Consider the following 21,634-nt stretch of genomic DNA (forward strand, 5'->3'; position numbering starts at 1 on the left):
GTGGCTGCTACATCTGTGCACGCCGCCATCTTACTGAAAAAATTTATATATGCCTTTCATAGCATGTCTGTAAGGTTGGCCATCATTCTCCTATGTTATAAGGAATAAAGACCTAGCGTGGCCAACCTCTCCCTATAACTGAGGCCCTCTAGTCCTCGCAACATCCTCATCAATAATTTCTGCATTCTTTCTCATCTAAGCATGTCTGCCCAACAAAAGGGTGACCGGAACTGTTGCAGTACTCCAAGTGTGACTCGAACCTCAATATCCCTCATCAGTCAAGTTTCCGTAAATTTCTCAGATTTGCACTTCATCCATTTGGAGACATCTGCTCCTGGATTCCTGATGTCATACTCCTTAAAGCAAATCAAATGGACCTCAGTTAGGTTTTGCCAAATTCTTCCAAACCTCCTGAGGCGTTGGTCAGACCACATTTGCAGTAATGTGAGCAGTTTTGGGCCCTGTATCATATCCATTGAAATAGCTGGAAACTCGTATAGCACATTAATCAATAGTGTGACGAAAGAGGGTTACAAAAAGTACACATAGATTAAGATGTTAACTGTCCTGTGCTAGCACCAGTGGGATCAACAGTTGATCTGCCACCTGTCTTCGGGAGAAAGAGAGATAAGGAAGACAATGGAGCAGCATTTGGAAATGTTAATGAAGAGACGAGAGAGTTTAACGGAAGGAGATACGGTCTGAGAGCTGTCAAGATCGGCTCCTTTTTGAACCCTGAACTGTTTGAAGTGTGATGGACAGGCGATACCCCAGCAGGGGGATAAAAAGGGACAGGTTCGCTAAGGCAGGACACACACGACACCACGAGGTAACGAGACCCTGGAAGCGGTGCGTCTCCCACAAGTCGGTGGGAGTTTTGGAGGGCTGATCGCGGGACCAAGCCATAGACGCACAGGGTGGAAAGGTACGATCGGCGGGAACCTGGTGTGTGTCCGCCCTTGCCTGGGTGTCAGGTTCACTGCAGAGGAACAATCATATCTGAAACGGAGGGGTCACAGTCGGTGACCTCAGAAGACATTACAAAGGGTTCGCCCGAAAGCTGACTGCGAAGAATATCGAAGGTCTGTGTGGAAGCCGTTTGAATATTCATTCGCTTTTGCTCTCTCTGTCTCCTCCCCCCCCCCCGTCCACTGCCATGGCAGTGATTACTGTGAACTGAACTGAACTCAATTGAACTGAACTTTACGTCACTTTGAAACTGGTCATTTACCCCTAGACGACGATAGAGCTTGATTGATCCTATTATCCTAGTTCTGTGTACATGTGTGTTTATTCATTGCTAACCTGTTGCATTTATATCCTTTTGATTAGAGTACTGTGTTGCTTATTTCTTTAATAAAACTTCCTTAGTTCCAGTAATCCAGACTCCAACTGAGTGATCCATTTCTGCTGGTTTGGCAACCCAGTTACGGGGTACGTAACAATAGCAATTCCATTAACTTCTTTGTATTATGGAAAGTCATTGCCACATGCAAAACTCATGAAAGGTATTAACTTTATGCCAAGGTACCAACCTGATGCAGCATTTCTCATGCTGTTTTTGATTGAAAGTAGTCAGCATTCTGTTCTTTTTGCTTAAAACAAAATAAGGCTGAACCAACTTGCTATTTGTTAACCATAGTTCATCAGTAAGTAATTGCCTTCAAATGAATGTATTATATGGTATTTTAAAAGAAGCATATCAAATAAAATAATCCTGCAGTTGTGCATTTTAAAACTTTGTTTTCCTTTTCCCTTGCAGATATTGCCAATGGTTCAAGTTCAGGAGGTGGGTATCGTCCTCCCCCCAGAACAAAAGAGGTGATAATTAATGGGCAGACAGTCAAGTTAAAATACTGCTTCACCTGTAAGATCTTCCGTCCACCACGTGCCTCTCACTGTAGCCTTTGTGATAACTGTGTAGGTAAGGAATTTACTTGGAAAGCTGTTCAAAATTTTTCATAACTAATAGATGTTTAATTGAACTGTGAAGTTGCAATTAAAAGGAGTATGATTGATTGCAAAATTTCAAAGTTGTAGACTTAGATGATTGAATATGCTATTTCAAGGCTATGAGACTTGGGTAATTGTTTGTTGCCTTATTAGAAATCTCTGCTCCTGTTAAAAATAGCACATAATTTTGGCAGGATTGGATTACAAACTCTGCTCTTTTTGTGTGCAATATCACAGATAGTGATACCTGATACTTTAGCAGAGTTCTGCTGGGATAGCCAGACTGAATGTTAAAGTTACATATTCCAGTGTTTCTACAATGGCAGCTGCAGCAAGGGTGGTTCACCAAGGGATATCTGAAAGAGGTACAAGGAAACAATCTGAAGCCCTGGGGCGTTGATGAAAGGTTGTGAGGAAGAGCCCCAAGGGGTATAACTGCATGGTATATGACCTGTGAGAACATATCTACTGAGTAGACCTATTCCCCAGAACAAAGTAGCTGATAATTAATGGACAGAAGTTAAAATAAAACTTGGTAACTGTGAAATCTTCCAGTAATTGGGATTTTTTTTAGATTATGAGGACACTCAGTCCTCGTTTATTGTCATTTAGAAATGCATGCATTAAAAATGATACAACGTTGCGGCCTTTGTGGCAATTATAGTATGTAAGTAGGTAACTTAGAAAAGCGTTTCAAAACTTTGCAAAGCAAAGAAAGTAATTTTTGAAGAACTTATTTCTGCCCATATGATATTGAAATGCTGCCTTTAAAGGAGAAGCCATTTATTCCAGAGTTTCGAAATTAGTGAAAAACATTATTTATAATTACTATCTTGTGCACATATTTTTACTCTTTAATGAAGCAAAATTCAAACCGTTTTAAATCTATTTAATTCTTTAATAAGGATGCAATTTCAAATACATATTTGCACAAATACACAGTTTTTTTTTAAGGCTGCCAAATATTGGCTTATCCCAGCTTTTCAAGATACAGTATATGACCTAATCAGTCATCACTTGACTAATTGTACCTTAAATAAATCATGCATATACCTTGTTTTTAAGACTAAATCGATCATATTATTCTTGACTGAAACTGATCAAGCATGGACAAATGAAGTTACAAAGATCTCATGATTTTGCATGTGGATTTTCAAACTATTTTTAATATGAATGATATGAATGACTTAAAAAAAAGTTTTAAGCCTTATTCTTGTCAATATTCAATTTTTGAGCTAACCTTTAAAATTTAAAGAAAAAAAAATCTGCCAACTTCATGGAATAAAGGCAGGAAATGCTGCTACACGCAGTATGGCTGTGACTGGCTGCATAGTGAAGTGCACTGAGGACATCACCGTTATAAACTCATCTGTGTGAGGGAAAATCAGAAGTCATGGTTACTGGCAGAGGTCCAAGCGCAGCTGAGCGATTGGGATGCTGCCTTCAGATTGGGGGATAAGACAGCTCTCAGGTCAGCAAGAGCTGTGCTTTCCCACACCATCAGGAGCACAAAAAGGGATTATTCACAGAGAATACTGTATACAGCCATTTCTGTGACGCGAGGCACATGTGGCAGGGCATTCAGATAATAACAGATTACAAGTTCACCCCGCACATCAACGACAGTCATGCTTCTCTTCCCCAATATCTTTTATGCTTGGTTTGATGCACAAAGCCGTGCGCTGGTGAGGAAGGTCCCCTTCCCCTGAGGCACTCTGGTCGCAGCTGATGTGAGGAAGACTGTAGCTAGGGTCAACCCACGCAAAGCTGTGGGGCCTGATAAACATACCTGGTCAAGTGCTGAGGGACTGTGTAGCCCCATTAACTAAGGTTCAAAAATACATCTTCAGTATCTCTCTAGAACAGTCCTCTGTCCTATCAGGTTTCAAGGCAGCCACCATCATCCCATTGCCCAAGAGGGCGACAGTATCCAGCCTGAACGATAGTGGCACTGACACAAACAATAATGAAGTGCTTTGAATAGTTGGTTATGGATTACATTAAATTTCTTCTCACCACTGTATTCGACCCTTTCCAGTTCACTTATCACTCATGTCAGTCCACTGATGATGCCATCACCTCTGTACTCCACTCCGATCTAACCTACCTGGAAAGTGGTGCCTTGTATGCCAGGATGTTGTCTATTGACTTTGGCTCAGTGTTCAGTACGGTCCCTCAGAAGCTGGCGGGTAAACTGCTCTCGTTGGGCCTCAACACCTCTTCTGTAACTGGTTCCTGAACTTCTTGACAGAAAGCCCGCAATCAGTTCATGTTGGCAGATTCATCTCTAGCTCTATCACACTGAGCACTGACGTTCCCTAGTGCTGTTGTGCTCAGCCCGCTGCTGATGTATGACTGCATTGCTAGATCCAGATCATACCGCGTCAAGTCTGCTGAGGATATAAAAGTAGTTGGCTCATCAGCAATAATGTCAGACGGTGTGCGGAAAAGAGGTAGAGCCACTGGTAGAATGGTGCAAGCGCAACAACTTGAGTCTCAACGTGGACAAAATCAAAAAGATAATTGTGGACTTTAGGGAGGTGCAGGCCGACCTCTCCTCTCTGCACATACATGGCTCCTCCATGGAGAGAATTAGGAGCACAAATTTCTGGGAGTACACATAATGGATGATCTCAACTGGTCCCTCAACAACACCTCTTTGTTCAAGAAAGCACAGCAGTATCTCCACTTCCTGATTGAGATGAGTGATGCTTCCCCCCCACCCCCATTTTAACCAACTTTTACAGGAGCACTGTTGCATATGTACTGACGAGCTGCATCACCGTGGTACAGGAATTGCAAGGTATCTGACCTCAAAGCCCTACAAAGAGAGGAGTCTCTCTTCCACTCATCAGAGGTAATTATCAGGAGTGCTGCATACAAAGGCCCTTAACATTGTCAATGATCCCTCCCATTCATCCAACAATCACTTTGACCCCCTACCATCAGGCAGGAGGTACCACAGCATTAGGGCAAGAAACATAGAAACATAGAAAATAGGTGCAGGAGCAGGCCCTTCGGCCCTTCGAGCCTGCACTGCCATTCAGTATGATCATGGCTGATCATCCAACTCAGAACCCTGTACCTGCCTTCTCTCCATACCCCCTGATCCCTTTAGCCACAAGGGCCATATCTAACTCCCTCTTAAATATAGCCAATGAACTGGCCTCAACTATTTCCTGTGGCAGAGAATTCCACAGATTCACCACTCTCTGTGTGAAGAAGTTTTTCCTCATCTCGGTCCTAAAAGGCTTCCTTTATCCTTAAACTGTGACCCCTCGTTCTGGACTTCCCCAACATCGGGAACAATCTTCCTGCATCTAGCCTGTCCAATTCCTTTAGGATTTTATATATTTCAATAAGATCCCCCCTCAATCTTCTAAATTCCAGCGAATATAAGCCTAGTCGATCCAGTCTTTCATCATATGAAAGTCCTGCCATTCCAGGAATCAATCTGGTGAACCTTCTTTGTACTCCCTCTATGGCAAGAATGTCTTTCCTCAGATTAGGGGACCAAAACTGCACGCAATACTCCAGGTGTGGTCTCACCAAGGCCTTATACAACTGCAGTAGTACCTCCCTGCTCCTGTACTTGAATCCTCTTGCTATGAATGCCAGCATACCATTCACCTTTTTCACCGCCTGCTGTACCTGCATGCCCACTTTCAATGACTGGTGTACAATGACACCCAGGTCTCGTTGCACCTCCCCTTTTCCTAATCGGCCACCATTCAGATAATAATCTGTTTTCCTGTTCTTGCCACCAAAGTGGATAACCTCACATTTATCCACATTAAGTGGCATCTGCCATGAATTTGCCCACTCACCTAACCTATCCAAGTCACCCTGCATCCTCTTAGCATCCTCCTCACAGCTAACACTGCCGCCCAGCTTCATGTCATCCGCAAACTTGGAGATGCTGCATTTAATTCCCTCATCTAAGTCATTAATATATATTGTAAACAACTGGGGTCCCAGCACTGAGCCTTGCGGTACCCCACTGGTCACTGCCTGCCGTTCTGAAAAGGTCCTATTTAGTCCCACTCTTTGCTTCCTGTCTGCCAACCAATTCTCTATCCACATCAATACCATACCCCCAATACTGTGTGCTTTAAGTTTGCACACTAATCTCCTGTGTGGGACCTTGTCAAAAGAACTATTAGGATGGAAAACCGATTCTTCCCTCAAGCCATGAGACGACTAAACTCCCTGCCACCAGCCAGGTCTCACCATGTATTAAATGCCAGGCGTGTTTTACTCTTTACTTTTTCATTTGTGTCGTTAATGCACCTTATTATTTGTTAATTTATTTGTGATAATACTCAGTTATGTATGTGAGCTATATGTACTGTGTTGCGCACTTTGGTCTAGAGGAATGTTGTTTCGTTAGATGGTAAACGTGTACAGTTGAATGAAAATGAACTTGAACTTGTAAGTCAGGCAGCAGCTGTGGAAAGGGAAGCTTCAGATCAAAAAATACTCTTGGAACTGGGAAGGAGAGAATAAATGACAGTTTTAAATTGCAGAAGTAGTGGATAAAATAAAGGCAAGGTATCTTTATATTAAGGTTGTGTCTGAGTTGTCATAGTGATAAGATGCAGGGATTGACGTATCAATAGAATGTTGTGTTTTATTTTAGTTGAGTCTGGCTCTTCATGACCTCGTGGACCATAGGGTCCTTAGGGTTTGCATGGCAAGATACAGAAGTAGATTGCCAGGCCTTTCTTGCATGCAGATACTGCTGCCTAGCTTGGGACCTGGCTGGGTTTGAACTCAGGACCGTCTGCCTTGAAGTCCACTGCTGATGCCACTACACCACCAGCCGGCCCATCAATAGAATAATGGAGGCAAATTGAAGTGATAGCAGAAAGAAACAATGTGTTGCTAATAATAGGGATGCTGGACGTGCCCAACTCGCCAGGCTATAACTATGGACAGAAAAGCTGAGCCAATGTCACCAGTGGATGACTCGGAGCAGAAATAGCCACTTCTGATGCAAAGAGCAAGTGGGCTATGTTAAATGAGTTTGATATTGGTTTTGCAAAGCTGTAGTGAGCTGAGCTGAAGGTGAGGTAATGTTCCTCAAGCTTAAGTTGGACATCCTTGTAACAATTCAGGATATCACAGAGAGGTCAGAGTGGGAGTAGTATGGATAATTTAAGTGATAGGCAACATTAAACTCAGTGTTGCTCTTGAGTACTGAACACAGGTTTTCCATAAAGCCTATTTTGACATTCTGTACACCAAGGGCAAGACAGTAAATTAGAAAAATAACAAGCATAGTATGCTTTATGTGGAAAGATAAACTGAGTGGTGGGAAAGAAAGAGGCGAAAGAACAGATGGTGCATCTCCTGCAGTTGCATGGAACAAGTGTACTGTAAGATGAGGAGAGTAGAGTTGGGATGGAAGATCGGACCAGGGAGTCATGAAGGGAATGGAGGGGATGATGTATGTGGTGATGAAATCTTGATGTATAGAATAGATGATTTTTAGAGTTAAGGACCAAATGTGGACAACTGGGGCGAGCAGGGAGGTTGGGATGGAACAGTTGGGATAAAGGACCTGATTCCATGCCTTATTACTGCTTTACCCTGACTCTATCATGAACTCCTTTATTGTATGTCTTTCTCATATCTTGGGAACCACCCCTCCGGAAGGGCGATCAAGTCTGATGAAATCCACTATAACCTTAAGTGTAACATTTGTAAAAGAATATTTGGAGAAAAAGATCTCAAACGCAACCCAATGATTGTAGTTTAGCAAGTTGCAGCAATCCTGATCCCTGCGTGCTTCCAAGAAGTGGACACCTGAAGGAAGTATCTCTTAGTTTCATGTTAAAAAGGCCTCATCTAAAATCGATGGTTTAAAAAAAGTAGTTAAAATGGATAGTAACATCCATTTTAGCTTTTTTTAAACCATCAATTTTAGATAAGGCCTTTTTAATATGGAAAACTAAGGGAATAAAAACTTTTCTAGATTTGTTTTTAGAGGATTGTTTAATGTCTTTTTCGCAGCTAGTGGACAAATATGATTTAACCAATGCACAATTTTTTAGATATTTACTAGTTAGGAATTTTTTTTTTACGTGATTTGTTACTGAATTACCCATTTGTTCATTTACCAAATATGATAGATGTTGTCTTTCAGCTTAAACCATTCCAAAAAGGATTGATAGCCATCATATATAAACGGCTATTGAATTTACGAATGATGTCTAATAATAAGGTTAAATGTGCTTGGGAATTGGAATTTCAAGAGTCACTTTCAGATAATCAATGGAATAAAATTTGTCATTTAGTTTAATAATTCATCTATCTGTGCCCATCACTCCTTGATTGAGTTCAGGGTAGTGCACAGGACGCATATGTCGAAAGATAAACTAGTGCATATTTTTTCTAATATAAATCCTACCTGTGATATAGATGAGGTGGCCACTGTAACTCATATGTTTTGGTCCTGCATAAAGTTAAATAATTTTTGAAGAGATGTTTTTAGAACGTTATCAAAAGTCATAGGTCTGGACCTATAACCTAATTCACTTATGGCAATCTTTGGGATTATTCCAAAGGATGCAGGAAACATTCCTGCTTCCGCTCAACGCATAATAGCTTTCTCAACTTTATTGGCTAGGAGAGCTATTCTATTGTACTGGAAGGATCCCAATCCACCTACTGTATTTTTTTTTGGCTCTCCTCCATTATGTCTTGTTTAAGTTTGGAGAAAATAAGGAGTCGGACATTTGATCCATCTTTTAAATTTGAGCAAACTTGGCAACCTTTTATTCAATGTTTTCATCTGATCTAATTCTTTTTACTTTTCAAGTTTTTTTTTCTTCTTCTCCGCAAAGTTTTAGATTTGACTAGAAGGATTTTCCCTTTTCTTTAAGTGTATCCTCAAAGTGGACTGCCCAGTCCCCCCTTTTTTTTTGTTTTAGGTTAGTTCAGTGGGGTTTTTTTCCCTCAATAACAGGAAATCTTGAGTCTTTTTTTTCTATGAACTGTTAAGGGGAGAAATGGTTCTTTTCTCTCTTTATATTAGTTTAATACTATATATGATTTTGACAGTGTATGTTCCTTCCTTGTTTGTACTATTATTGAAATATGTATTTGAGATAACCTCTCCTCTGGTTTGTATTTATCCTTATTCTTTTAAATCAATAAAAAAAATTGAAAGAGAAAGGAAGTATCTCAAGGCACTGGAGAGATGCTAACAATGCTGACAAAAATCCTCCAGTCTCCACTGGCACAATAAGTGACCAACATGAGTTTCATCTTCCAGGCCAGCAACCTCAGTGAGGTCCTAATAACCAGCTATTTGGCTCAGATGGATAGGACGCATTTTTCATATACAGGTTTCCCCCGCCATCCGAAGGTAAAGCTTTCCTATGAAAAGGTTCGTAAGCCAAAATGTCGTAAAGTGAAGAAGCAATTACCATTTATTTATATGGGAAAAATTTGTGAGTGTTCGCAGACCCAAAAATAACCTACCAAATCATGCCAAATAACACATAAAACATAAAATAACAGTAACATATAGTAAAAGCAGGAATGATATGATAAATACACAGCCTATATAAAGTAGAAATACTTTTCCACAATCATTACTGAACTGTTCTCTGCAGCGAAAATCTCACGCAAGCGCCGTCGGCAGAAAATCTCACGCAAGCGCTGTTGGCAGAAACACGGCGCAAGCGCTCTCCAGTAACCTTTAAGCTATGAAGCTGCCAAATCATACCAAATCACACGTAAAAAGACACAGCCTATATAAAGTAGAAATAATGTATGTACAGTGTAGTATCACTTACCAGAATTGGTTCAGTGCCGAGCACACTGATGGTGGTGTGTTAGACTGAGTCGTCACAGGTTGGGTGGTGCAGTGGCCCCGCCCTCCAGGCCGCCAACCGATACCGAACCGCGAAGCATGTGGGGGTCCAGCGGTAGCCGGGAGGTACACAGCACATCTTTAAGAAAAAAGCCGAAATAAACATGCTAATTAATTACGTGTCAGGCGGCACCTAATTAATTAGCATGTTTATTTCAGCTTTTTTCTTAAAGATGTGCTGTGTGCCTCCCGGCTACCGCTGCATTCTCTGCGAATCACAGGGTGGTGGGACACTGGGGTGTCATCTCGTTGTCTGTTTCCATTAGAGCAGGCAGCTCATCTTCTCCTATGACTGCCTGCCTCGATGTCGAAGGTCGAGGTTCGTTATCTGCTGTGGCTGATGCGGAAGGCTTGCTTGACTGCTGAGCCTCGCGCATTTTTCTATCACACAGTTCTTTGTAAGGACTCAAACCATCTTGCAAATATGCCCTAAAGCTATGTAAACACAAAATAATCTGCAGATGCTGGGGTCAAAGCTACACTCACAACACGCTGGAGGAACTCAGCAGGTCAGGCAGCATCCGTGGAAACGATCAGTCGACGTTTCCACGGATGCTGCCCGTCCTGCTGAGTTCCTCCAGCGTGTTGTGAGTGTTGCTTTGCCCTAAAGCTATGTACCCTTTCAAAACTAAAGTGGTACTTTATCATTGCAGCGAAAATCTCACGCAGTTGCTTCACGTTCATTTCGCTACTAAATTCGGTTTCGATTGTTATCCTTTCCTCTTCTAATTGCATCAGCTCTTCATCTGTCAGTTCTTGGTCATGAGATGCCAAAACCCCTTCAACATCATGTTCGTCAGCTTCCACAAGCCAAACTCACTTAGTCCTTACTTCGTTCACTACGATCGAAACGCTTAATTATGTCTAGTGTTATGCTAAGTGTAACACCCTTACGAGCTCTTCCAGGCTTTCCCAATACCTTAGAACTCATCTTACAAACTGCTGCTCACAGGCATGTGTTTAAACAATGCCGTTCCGCATCCGGGGGAGAGCGGCTGCTCGGGGCGCGCGCTGCCTTTTATTGCACGCTGCTTTTTTCGCACGCTGATTTTCCCCGCGCGCTGCTTTTTTTTTCGTAACAGTGAAAACACCTTCTGAAAGCGAAAACAGGGTACTAATGTAGGTCTTTCATAACAGTGAGGTTTCGTAAAGCGAACGTTTGAAGGGTGGGGGACACCTGTACCTAATAATTGACTGGCAAAATAAGTTCAGCTATGGCAAGAAATTACTATTTGACTATAGAGAATGATTAAAGGGTGTTTGCTAAGCTTCCTGGAAAAAGTGTAACATAGTCTCATCAACTGGTGGAAATCCAGGTGCATTACTGCTCAGAATGGGGAAGGGACAGTCAGGACAGCACTGAGAGCCTTGAGTTACGCTGTCAAGAGCACACAGGAGCCTGTGTCAGGAAAGAATCCTTCAGTTGATAAGTTACTCATCCTTGCATCTCTTCAAGCACCACCTACTCCACTTGTGTCAGATTCTGCAGGTTCCCACACATAGGCCTCGCCATACAGATCCTGCAGAAGCGGATACAAAATAATGACTTGAATTGTCTCTGGCTTTTGGCTTTTTTGAGACCTGTTCTTTGGATTTCCCTCCATTTGATCATTATCATACTGGTGCTCTTCTAATGTGTGTCCCTCACAAACTGTACACATTGCACTCTAGAATTACAAAAGCCTTGTTTTTAGTGTATTACAGTGCAACAAAAATGGGAATAATTCCCAATTGGAAGCTTATATTAATGTATTTTGTTTTGCTGGTTGCCAAACCTGCCTCACTTATGGCCTGATTTCGGCATGGTAATGTCAATCCTTTGTTGTTGTATAGTTAAATAACCAAGTCTACATTTATAAAAGGCTTTTTTTTTTACAGCCTTGAGATATTATAAAGCAGCTTTTTAAAGTAGAAAGTAGAGTAAATGTCTGCTAACATGAATCCAGTAATATCCAGACAATTGACAGTGAGGAATATTTTGTAGGATAAAAAATATACAGTGACCAGAATATTAAGGTGAAGCCCCTTTCCTTTCTTGAAACTATAAGAATGAACTTTTTTATTTCCATCAAAGAAGGCAAGTGGGCCTAAGTTTAATATCACTACAAGAAGGATAACCTGCCCACCTATGCAGGATTCTGCTTGTAGAATAGAGAGTTGTTGACCTATCTTTGAATTGGAGTAAAAGGCTTGTGAATTTAGGATATTCTATTATACCACACTTTTAAACAACAAATAAAGCTTTTCCATTGTATTCAGAGTATAATTGGTGTTTTTTAACTGTAATCTTCTGGATGTTGTACTTTGCATGAGACTGTGAGCTCAGCTGTCATGAAAATGTTCATGAAAATAGTCAGGATTCCTTTTTAAATTGTATTCTGCTTACGAAGTGAAAGTGGATGCTTCCATCCATAAGGATTGTACCGAACCATAATTCTATTGTTGAAGTGAGCAATGATTCAGAAATATTTGGCATTTCTTTTTGCCAAAATTGAAGTACTAACCATTCCCATTGAATATGAATCATATTTTAATCATTAAGAAGGAATTTCTATATCTCGGAATAAATTAACTATTTTTAATTATTGAGAAGAAAATTAAAGTACAGCAGCTTCCTTTGTCTCGTAAATTTTAAATTTATCATTAAATTCTTTCTTGTTGGCTTGAATAGAGTGGTTGAAACTTAGTCTTACAATTAGTGGGTTTCATCATTTTTATTGCACATTTTTGGTTTAAAAGCAACTTTATTTGAGAATATTTGTGGTTTTATTGGAGAATATTTGAGAATATATGTGCACATTTAATTTCCTCATTCTTTTTTATTGGTAAGTGCATGAAGAGGGCAAATGAAATATTATCAGATCAATTATGTTTCTTCCCATAGTTGGAACACCATTTGGAATATAATAAATTTTTTCTGGATGAAAAGCAGATGTGGCATGCAAAATATTTTCCTGATATTGCTCGAAGTCAATCTAGGTTAAAAATAACCAGTCATGCAAACTCCATTTTGTAACCTGATGCTATAATTTGTTTTCCAATATTGCTCTTCCCCCTTTAGAACGATTTGATCACCATTGCCCCTGGGTAGGCAACTGCGTGGGAAAAAGGAACTACAGATTTTTTTACATGTTTATTTTGTCACTGTCATTTTTGACAGTATTCATCTTCGCCTTCGTCATCACTCATGTCATTCTCCGTAAGTATTATATTCATTTGGACTATTTGTAGAGTGGCTTTTCTAGCTCTCCTCCCACCTTCTGATATGAAGCAAATGGTAGTTACTGATTGAGTGATAACACCTTGGATATGACTGCATTTGGGTTCAATGTAGAAGTGGTTGAAAACCCACATTCTAAGAATACTTTATATTACAAGACAGTCAATCATGCATGACTGCATCATAAATGAAAATATATTTGTTGGAACACAAGTTGATAGACACCAGCATATTTTTGATGGAATGCTTTTGAACCGTGATCATTGAGATATTTATTCTAAAAAAACATTGGGCAGATGTGGATTTAATATTTGTTTAATGGCAAAACAATAAAAATTAATGTTAGTGAAGAAAGTTGTGTATTTCTTATTTGAATAGAAATACATTTAGTTCTTTTACACAGAATCTTTGAATTGTAAATGGAAAAAACTGGACTTTTAAAGGATTTTGTTTGTTATGTGCTTGTACTCGTCAGGTTAAAGAGAATCCCATATCGTCTTATTTTAGTTCCCATATCACCCTCTCCTGTGGCCTCTTGAGTGACCTGGACTAATTCCCACAAAGTATAACATGTAGACATTGTAGAAACTGGATTAAGACAGTTTCAGTTTATAAAGGATACAGCTAGTTTACAGAGGAGATTTTTGTCCATCAGTTATAGCTGGACTTCAATGGAGTCAGAGTTTTAATTCAGATCTTCGAAAGAGTATATTTTAATTGTACTCCAAGTGAACTACAGTTTTCTTCAATATAACAAGCTGATTTATTTTCTTTTAATGTAATAATATTTACAATTCATTTCTGGCATCAAGAGTTTCAGACCTGGTTGAAAACAAACACAAAAACTATTCCAATGAATTTTTTTTACCATACTAATCAATTAAGTATGAAATGTATAAATAGTATTTGATTTAATTGCTACCTGAATTATTGCTACCAGAAGTTTCATTTCTGTATCATTAAAAATTTTAGATTTTTCTATTGTTAAGTATGCCAAGACCAAGAAGTCCTCAAAGTTAGACGTTAACTCCAAACTCTGGCAGTGTGATGCTCAGGCATTTTGTTCATGTGCTTGCCTTTCTTATCTTTTAGTTGTCCTATTTGGTGGATAAATCTTTACCATAAAGTTAGGTGGATTCATACTAGTGCATTGAGATACATGCAAATTAATGAGGTGTTCAAAGTAAAATTTGAAATTTAAACATTTCATTGTGTTTATATGTCATTTTTATGCAGATAAAAAAGTGGGAAGTTTCTGCAATAGTTATAGTTCAAAAGGAAACGATTTTATAGACGAATATAGGATACAATGTTAAAGCTTCATGATTAATAACATTTGAATATGATCATTGTACTTTTAAGAAAGTAACCATAAGCTCTTGCTTATGATTGATTTTTTGAATTAATTTTCTTTTAACCTAACATTTGATCAATTTTACATAGGATCGCAGAAGACAGGATTTCTAAATGCGCTTAAAGACAGTCCTGCAAGATATCCTTTATTGTTACATTTGTCGGGGGAGGGGCGCGGTGGGAAATCCAGAATGTTTACTCCTCTTTCAGAGAGTGTACTATGGTTGGTGTCAGTTTGCATTTTTGTAGTGACCTACTTCACAACTCATCAATGAATTTTTTAGTATTTTTGGTTTTTGAATAATTTCATAATGTAACATTTTTTATTTATAGCGATATCATATTAAGTTGCACAATTAATAAGTTTCCGGTTTTTGGAAAAGGTGTAATAAGAACCTGAGAATTAATTTAGAGCAAATGTACCCATAACACATTAGAATTAACTTTTAGTTTTGTTCAAAGTGCATTTATTATCAAGGTTTGTATACTGTATACAACTTAGAGTTTCGTCTTCTGGTAGGCAGCAACAAAACATGGAAACACAATAGAACCCATTTTTTAAAAAATCCCCACACAACAAAGAGTCAAACACCTAATATGTGAAAAAAGAAACAAATTGTGCAAGCAAAGACATAACACAGAGAACATTAACCGTAGAGTCTCTGGAAGTCAGTTATCCTGTGTCTATCCCCCTCTGCAACAGGTTGGATACTGTTGGGGTTGGGGGTGGGGGGGAGTGTTTGCGATGACCTACCAGAAGGAAGCAACAGTGGTCAAGACTCTGGCACTGAGAATGACTCCTATGGCTCTGAAGGGAAGCGGGGAGAAGAAATAAGCTGTGGTGATGGGGGTTTCTTTAGTTAGGGGAATAGAAAGGATGTTATGTGGACAAGAATGAGATTCCTGGATGGTATGTTGTTCCCGGGTGCCGGGGTCCAGGACATCCTCAGATCGAGTCCTCAGCATTCTTAAATGGGAGGGTGAGCAGCCAGAGGCCGTGGCCAACATCAGTACCAATGATGTAGGTAGGATGAAGGATGAGGTTCTGCAAAGTGAGTTCGGAGAGTTGAAAGACAGCTCCTCCAGGGTTATGATCGCAGGATTGCTACCTGTGCCACATGCTAGTGAAGTCAAAAATAGGAAAATCATACAGTTTAACACATTATTAAGGGTTTGGTGTAGAGGGAAGGCTTCATATTTTTGGATCATTGGGCTCTTTTCTAGGGAATGTGGGACCTGTACAGTAGAGATTGTTTGCATCTAAATTGGAGGGAAGCTAAAATCCTAGCGGGAAGGTTTGCTGTTCTGCACAGGGAGGGATGGGGTTAAACTAGGCATGCAGGGGGATGGGAACCGGAGTTCTAGAACAGAGTGCTTCCAGTTCCAGAACAGAGTGGTTGTGGAGACAGATGTTGAGCTGTCAGACAAAGTCAGGATGGTACAACTAATGTTCTTAGCTGCATATATTTCAATGCAAGAAGTATTATAGTAAAGTTATATAACTTCAAGATATGGATCAACACATGATTTAATGACTTTGTAGCCATTCATGAGATTTGGTTGCAGGAGGGGCAGGATTGGCAGCTCAGTATTGTTTTACACGTGACAGAGCAGGAGGGATTAAAGGGGGGAGGGGTGGCATTACTAGTCTGGGAAAATGTTACAGTAATGCTCAGTCAGGACAGACTAGAGAACTCATCTAGTGAGGCTTTTTAGGTGGAACTGAGGAATAAGAAATGTATTACCATGTTAATGGGGCTACATTATAGACCACCCAACAGTCCGCATGATTTAGTGGGACAAATTAGCAGAGAGATCACAGACTGTTGCAAGAAGTGTAGGTTGTGATGGGTGATTTTAACTTTCCACATAATGACTGGGACTCCCATACTGTAAAAGGATTAGATGGAATAGAGTTCGTCAAATATATTCAAGAACATTGCCTTAAGCAGTACATAGAAGTCCCAACAAGACGGTGTGCAATACTTGATCTCCGATTAGGGAATGAGACAGGGCCGGTGACAGAAGTTTGTGTAGGGAACACTTTGCATCTAGTGATCGTGATACCATTAGTTTCAAAGTAGTTATGGAAAACGATAGGCTTGGTCTGTGGGTTGAGGTTTGAAATTGGAGAAAGGCCTATTTTGATGGTATCAGAAAGGATCTAGCAAGTGTTTTCTGGCAAAAATGTACTCAGTAAGTGGAGGTCTTCAAAAGTGAAATTTTGAGAAACATTGCTTGTATGTGCCTCTCAGAATAAAAGGCAGGGATAATGAGTTTAAGGAACCTTGGTTTTCGAGAGATATTGAGGCTCTGGTTAAGAAAAAAAAAGGATGTGCATAGCAAGTATAGGCAGGTGGGAACAAATGAGGATCTGGAAAAGTATAAGAAATGCAAGAGAGCACTTAAAGAAATCTGTGGGGCTGAAGGAAGGCAAGAGGTTGCTTGAGCAGGTAAGTTGAAGGAAATTAGTTCTTTGGAAGATCAGAATGGCAATCTATGCATGAAGCCAAATGAAATGGGAGAAATATTAAATGGATATTTTGCTCAGGAGATGGATGCAGTCTATTTATAGAAGTGAGGCAAAGCAGCAGCAAGGTCGTATACACTATACAGATTACAAGAGGAGGAGGTGTTTGCTGTCTTGAGACAAATCAGGGTGGACAAATCCCTAGGTCCTGACAAGGTGTTCCCTCTGATCCTGTGGGAGGCAAGTGACGAAATTGCAGGGGTCCTAGCAGAGATATTTAAATCATCCTTAGTGACAGGTGAAGTACCGGAGAACTGGAGGATAGCTAATGTTGTTCTGCTATTTAAGAAAAGCTCTAAGAATAAACCAGGAAAGTTATTGTAAGATATTCTAAGAAACCAGATATATGAATATATAATCTTTTTTTACCTCCAGTCCTATGAAGGGTTTTGGCCCAAAATGCTGACTCTACTCTTTTCCATTGATGCTGCCTGGCCTGCTGGATTTCTCCTTCATTTTGTGTGTGTTGCTTATATGATTATTCGGATAGACATAGACTGATTCAGGGTAGTCAACATGGCTTTGTGCATAGTAGGTCATACCTAACTAATCTTAGAGTTTTTCGAGGAAATTTCCAAGCAGTGGATGTTGTCTACACAGACATTTGACAAGGCCCCACATAGGAGGTCAGTTAAGAAGGTTCAGTCGCTCAGCATTCAAGATGACGTATTAAATTGGATTAGACATTGACATTGTGAGAGAAGCCAGAGACTGGTAGTAGATGGTTGCCTCTGACTGAGACCTGTGACTAGTGGAGTGCCACAGGGATCGGTGCTGGGTCTGTTGTTGTTTGTCATCTATATCAATGATCTGGATCAGCAAATTTGTGGATGACACCAAGATTGGGTGTGTCGTGGACAGTGAGGAAGACGTATCAAAGCTTGCAGCAGGATGTGGACTAGTTGGGAAAATGGGCTGAAAAATGACAGATAGAATTTAATGCAGACAAATGTGAAGCCTTGCATTTTGGGAGGACCAACCATGGTAGGGGTTACACAGTGAGTGGTAGAGCAGTGAGGAGTGTGGTAGAACAAAGGGATCTGGGAATACAGGTCCATATTCATTGAAAGTGTCGTTATAGGTAGATAGGGTGGTAAAGAAAACCTCCAACACATTGCCTTTTGTCGATCAAAGTATTGAGTGCAGCAGTTGGTATGTTAGGTTGAAGTTGTACAAGATGTTGCTGAGGCCTTAATTGGAGTATTGTGTGCAGTTTTGGTCGCCTATCTACAGGAAAGATAAAAGTAAGATTGAAAAAGTACAGAGAAAATTTACATGGATGTTGCTGGGATTGGAAGACCTGAGCTTCAGGGAAAATTGAATAGGTTAGAACTTTATTGCCTGGAATGTAGAAGATTGAGGGGAGATTTTACAGAAGTACACAATTATGAGTGGTATAGATAGGGTAAATGCAAGCAGGCTTTTTCTACTGAGTTTGGGTGAGACTACAACTAAAGGTCATGGGTTAAGGACAAAGGGTAAAATGTGTAAGGGGAACATGAAGGTAAATTTCATTTGGAGTGGTGAGAGTGTAGAATGAGCTGTCAGTGCAAGTGCTGGATGCAATTTCAATTTCAATATTCAAGAGAAGCTTGGGTAGGTACATGGAGAGCTATGATCCGGGTGCAATTCAATGATACTAGGCAGTTTAAATGATACGGAATGGACTGGATTGGTCAAAGGGCCTATATTGGTGCTGTAGCTTTCTATGACTCTGTGTCATGGAACATAACCCCCAGGGTCCCCAAAAGTGAGCATAGCTGTGAAGCCCATTCACCCCAGAGGCAAGTGAAACCCAATGGGTACAGGCAATAACTTCTCCAAAACCCGGCAGCATGGGCCCTAAGACTCTTGTACCTCTTGCCCAACACTAGCAGTGAGAAGAGACTGGTCAAACACAGGCAGATGGCACTGAACACTTGTTTGCTTACTGCTCTCGTCCTCAATGAGAACAGAAAATGTGACATATCCAAGATACTGATGACACAGAACTATCTAGCAATGCAAGCAGTGATCAGAGTGCAAAGTAGCTTCAAGAAGATTTGGATAAACTGAGCGAGTGGACAACAAAATGGCACATGGAGTGTAGTGTGGAAAATATGACGTTATCTACTGTAGCACAAAAACAGAAATGTTTTGGGTTTTAAAAACAGTGATTGACTTGTATGTAAGTTGTGAAAGATAAAAGGCAGGTGTGGTGGATAATTAGAATTACAAATAGTATGTTGTTCTTTTTTATTGCAAGACGATTTTAATAGAACAGGGAAGGTGTATTACTCCAATTAGTTGGTAGACCATGCCTTGAGTAATTTTAGATCATAAGATAACGAAGCAGAATTAGGCTGTTCGGTCCATCGAGTCTGCTCTGCAGTTCATTATGCTGATTTATTATCCCTTGTCCTGTCTCCTGCCTGTAATTGATGATGCCTTACTAATAAGAACCTATCAATCTGTGCATTAAATATACCCAATGATTTGGTCTCCACAGCCATCTATGGCAATGAATTCCACAGATTCACCACCCTTTGGCTAAAGAAATTCCTCTTCATCTCTGTTCTAAAGGGACATTACTGTATTTTGAGGCTGTGCCTTCTGGTCCTAGACTTCTCCACTATAGGAAGCATCCTCTCCACGTCCCCCGTCCCCCCCATCTAAGCCTTTCAATATTTGATATGTTTCAACAAGATCCCCCATCGTTCTTCCAGACTCCAGTGAATATAGGTCCAGAGCTTTCAAACATTCCTCATACATTAACCCTTTCATTCCTGGAGTCATTCTCTCAAACCTCCTCTGGACCCTCTCCAATTCCTTCATAAAGGGGTCCAAAACTGCTCACAATACTCCTTATAAAGCCTCAGCATTGCTCCTTTGCTTTTATATTCTAGTCCTCTTGAAATGAATGCTAACATTGCATTTGCCTTTCTTACCACCTCATCAACCTGCAAGTTAACCTTTGCCCATTTCCCCAATCTGTGTAAGTCCTGCAGACTCTGTTTCCTCAACACTACTGGCCCCTCCACTTATCTTTGTATTGTCTGCTAACTTGGCCACAAAATTCATCATCTAAATCAGCGGTCCCCAACCACTGGGCCGCGGACTGGTACCGGGTCACAAGGCAAGCGCTACCGGGCTGCGAGGAAACGATATGATTTGGCGATATGAGTCAGCTGCACCTTTCTTTCCCTGTCACGCCCACTGCTGAGCTTGAACGCACGCAAGATCATTATGCGTGCGTCATCCATTTCAGCGCGGGAAGGAGATCAACTCCTCAAGCTTGCAAATGACGGCGGGCTGAAAAGTATATTTGACATAACATCTCTGCTGGCATTCTGGATCAAAGTCAAGGCTAAGTATCCTGAGGTAGCCACGGAAGCACTGAAAACGTTGCTTCCATTTCCAACATATCTCTGCGATGAATGCAACAAAATCTAAATTGCGGAATAGACTGGACATAAGGAACCCCCTTCGAGTATCGCTGTCTCCCGTCACCCCTCGATGGCACCGTCTTGTTGCAGGAAAACAAGCCCAGGGCTCCCACTGATTCAGCGATATTGGTTTGTTGCAATGATTTTATATGTTCATACGGGGAAAATACGTGCTGTGTGTTTAATATCCAAACATTATTTAAAATGTTATGATGCTGTTGACTTACTTATATAACCATATAACAATTACAGCATGGAAACAGGCCATCTCTGCCCTTCTAGACCGTGCTGAATGCTACTCTCACCTCGTCCCATCGACCTGCACTCAGCCCATAACCCTCCATTCCTTTCCTGTCCATATAGCTATCCAATTTAACTTTAAATGATAATATCGAACCTGCTTCTGCCACTTCTACTGGAAGTTCGTTCAACACTTACTTCAAGCTCTCCAGTCCTCCCCTGATAACTGACTTATCACTATATTCATGCGAGGAAAATATGCGCTGTGTTTAATATTAAATTCATTAGATAAATCCTTTTAGAAACAAAATTGAGTGTATTAGCCACTTATCACCAATATTCCGGTTGTGATTAACTACCCCACCCTGCGCGAACAGAATCGCCAAAAACGATTTGTGAAACAAAATCGCCACGTGCAAGTAACGCATGCGCACTGGTGCCCGCAAGGCTTCATGATCATTGTAGTCTTTTCAGGGTAAACGCAACGTGTTTGGCTGCTACTCTTGTCCGTTGGCAACCGTCCCACCCCCCCCCCCCCCCCCCCCAGTCTGCAGTGCAAAAAAGGTTGGGGACCCCTGATCTAAATTATGAACACACAACATGAAAAGAAGTAGTCCCAAAGCCAACCTCTGCAGAACACCCCTAGCAAATGGCTGGCAACCAGAAAAAAGGCTTTCTTTATTCCAACTCTTTGCCTCATACCAGTCAGCCGATCTTCCATCCATGTTAGTATCTTCAGAAGTAATTTTGGTCTCTGCTAAAAAAAAAAGAATGTACTTGTTAATGAGCAAATGCAGCAAAGATTGACTAGGTTGGTACTTGGGAAGGTGAGCCTGTCATTTGGCTTGCTTCAATGAGGCTAATCTTTTCTGTAGCGATTTTGATGAATAAAAGATAACGTAATTGAAACTTAAAATTTTTGGCAAACTAGATGAGGTAGAAAAGGGAGGATGTCTCCTCTGGCTGAGGGCTCTTGAGCTTAAGGTCACAGTCTCAAATTGAAGGACAGACCATTTAGGATTGAAACAAAG

At 40.6% G+C, this 21,634-nt stretch overlaps 1 protein-coding gene across 1 annotated transcript in view; it reads left to right on the forward strand.

Moving 5' to 3' along the window:
- The window catches only part of zdhhc14 (zinc finger DHHC-type palmitoyltransferase 14), a 131,369-nt gene that overhangs the window by 77,787 nt on the left and 31,948 nt on the right, over positions 1-21,634 (forward strand). The window contains exons 3-5 of the mRNA XM_063056026.1: positions 1,763-1,924; positions 12,897-13,034; positions 14,499-14,547. Of these exons, the coding sequence (XP_062912096.1) occupies positions 1,763-1,924; positions 12,897-13,034; positions 14,499-14,547 (349 nt within the window). The remainder of the gene's footprint in view (positions 1-1,762; positions 1,925-12,896; positions 13,035-14,498; positions 14,548-21,634) is intronic.

This window comes from Mobula hypostoma, chromosome 8 (assembly GCF_963921235.1).
Source record: "Mobula hypostoma chromosome 8, sMobHyp1.1, whole genome shotgun sequence".
Taxonomy (NCBI): Eukaryota; Metazoa; Chordata; class Chondrichthyes; order Myliobatiformes; family Myliobatidae; genus Mobula; species Mobula hypostoma.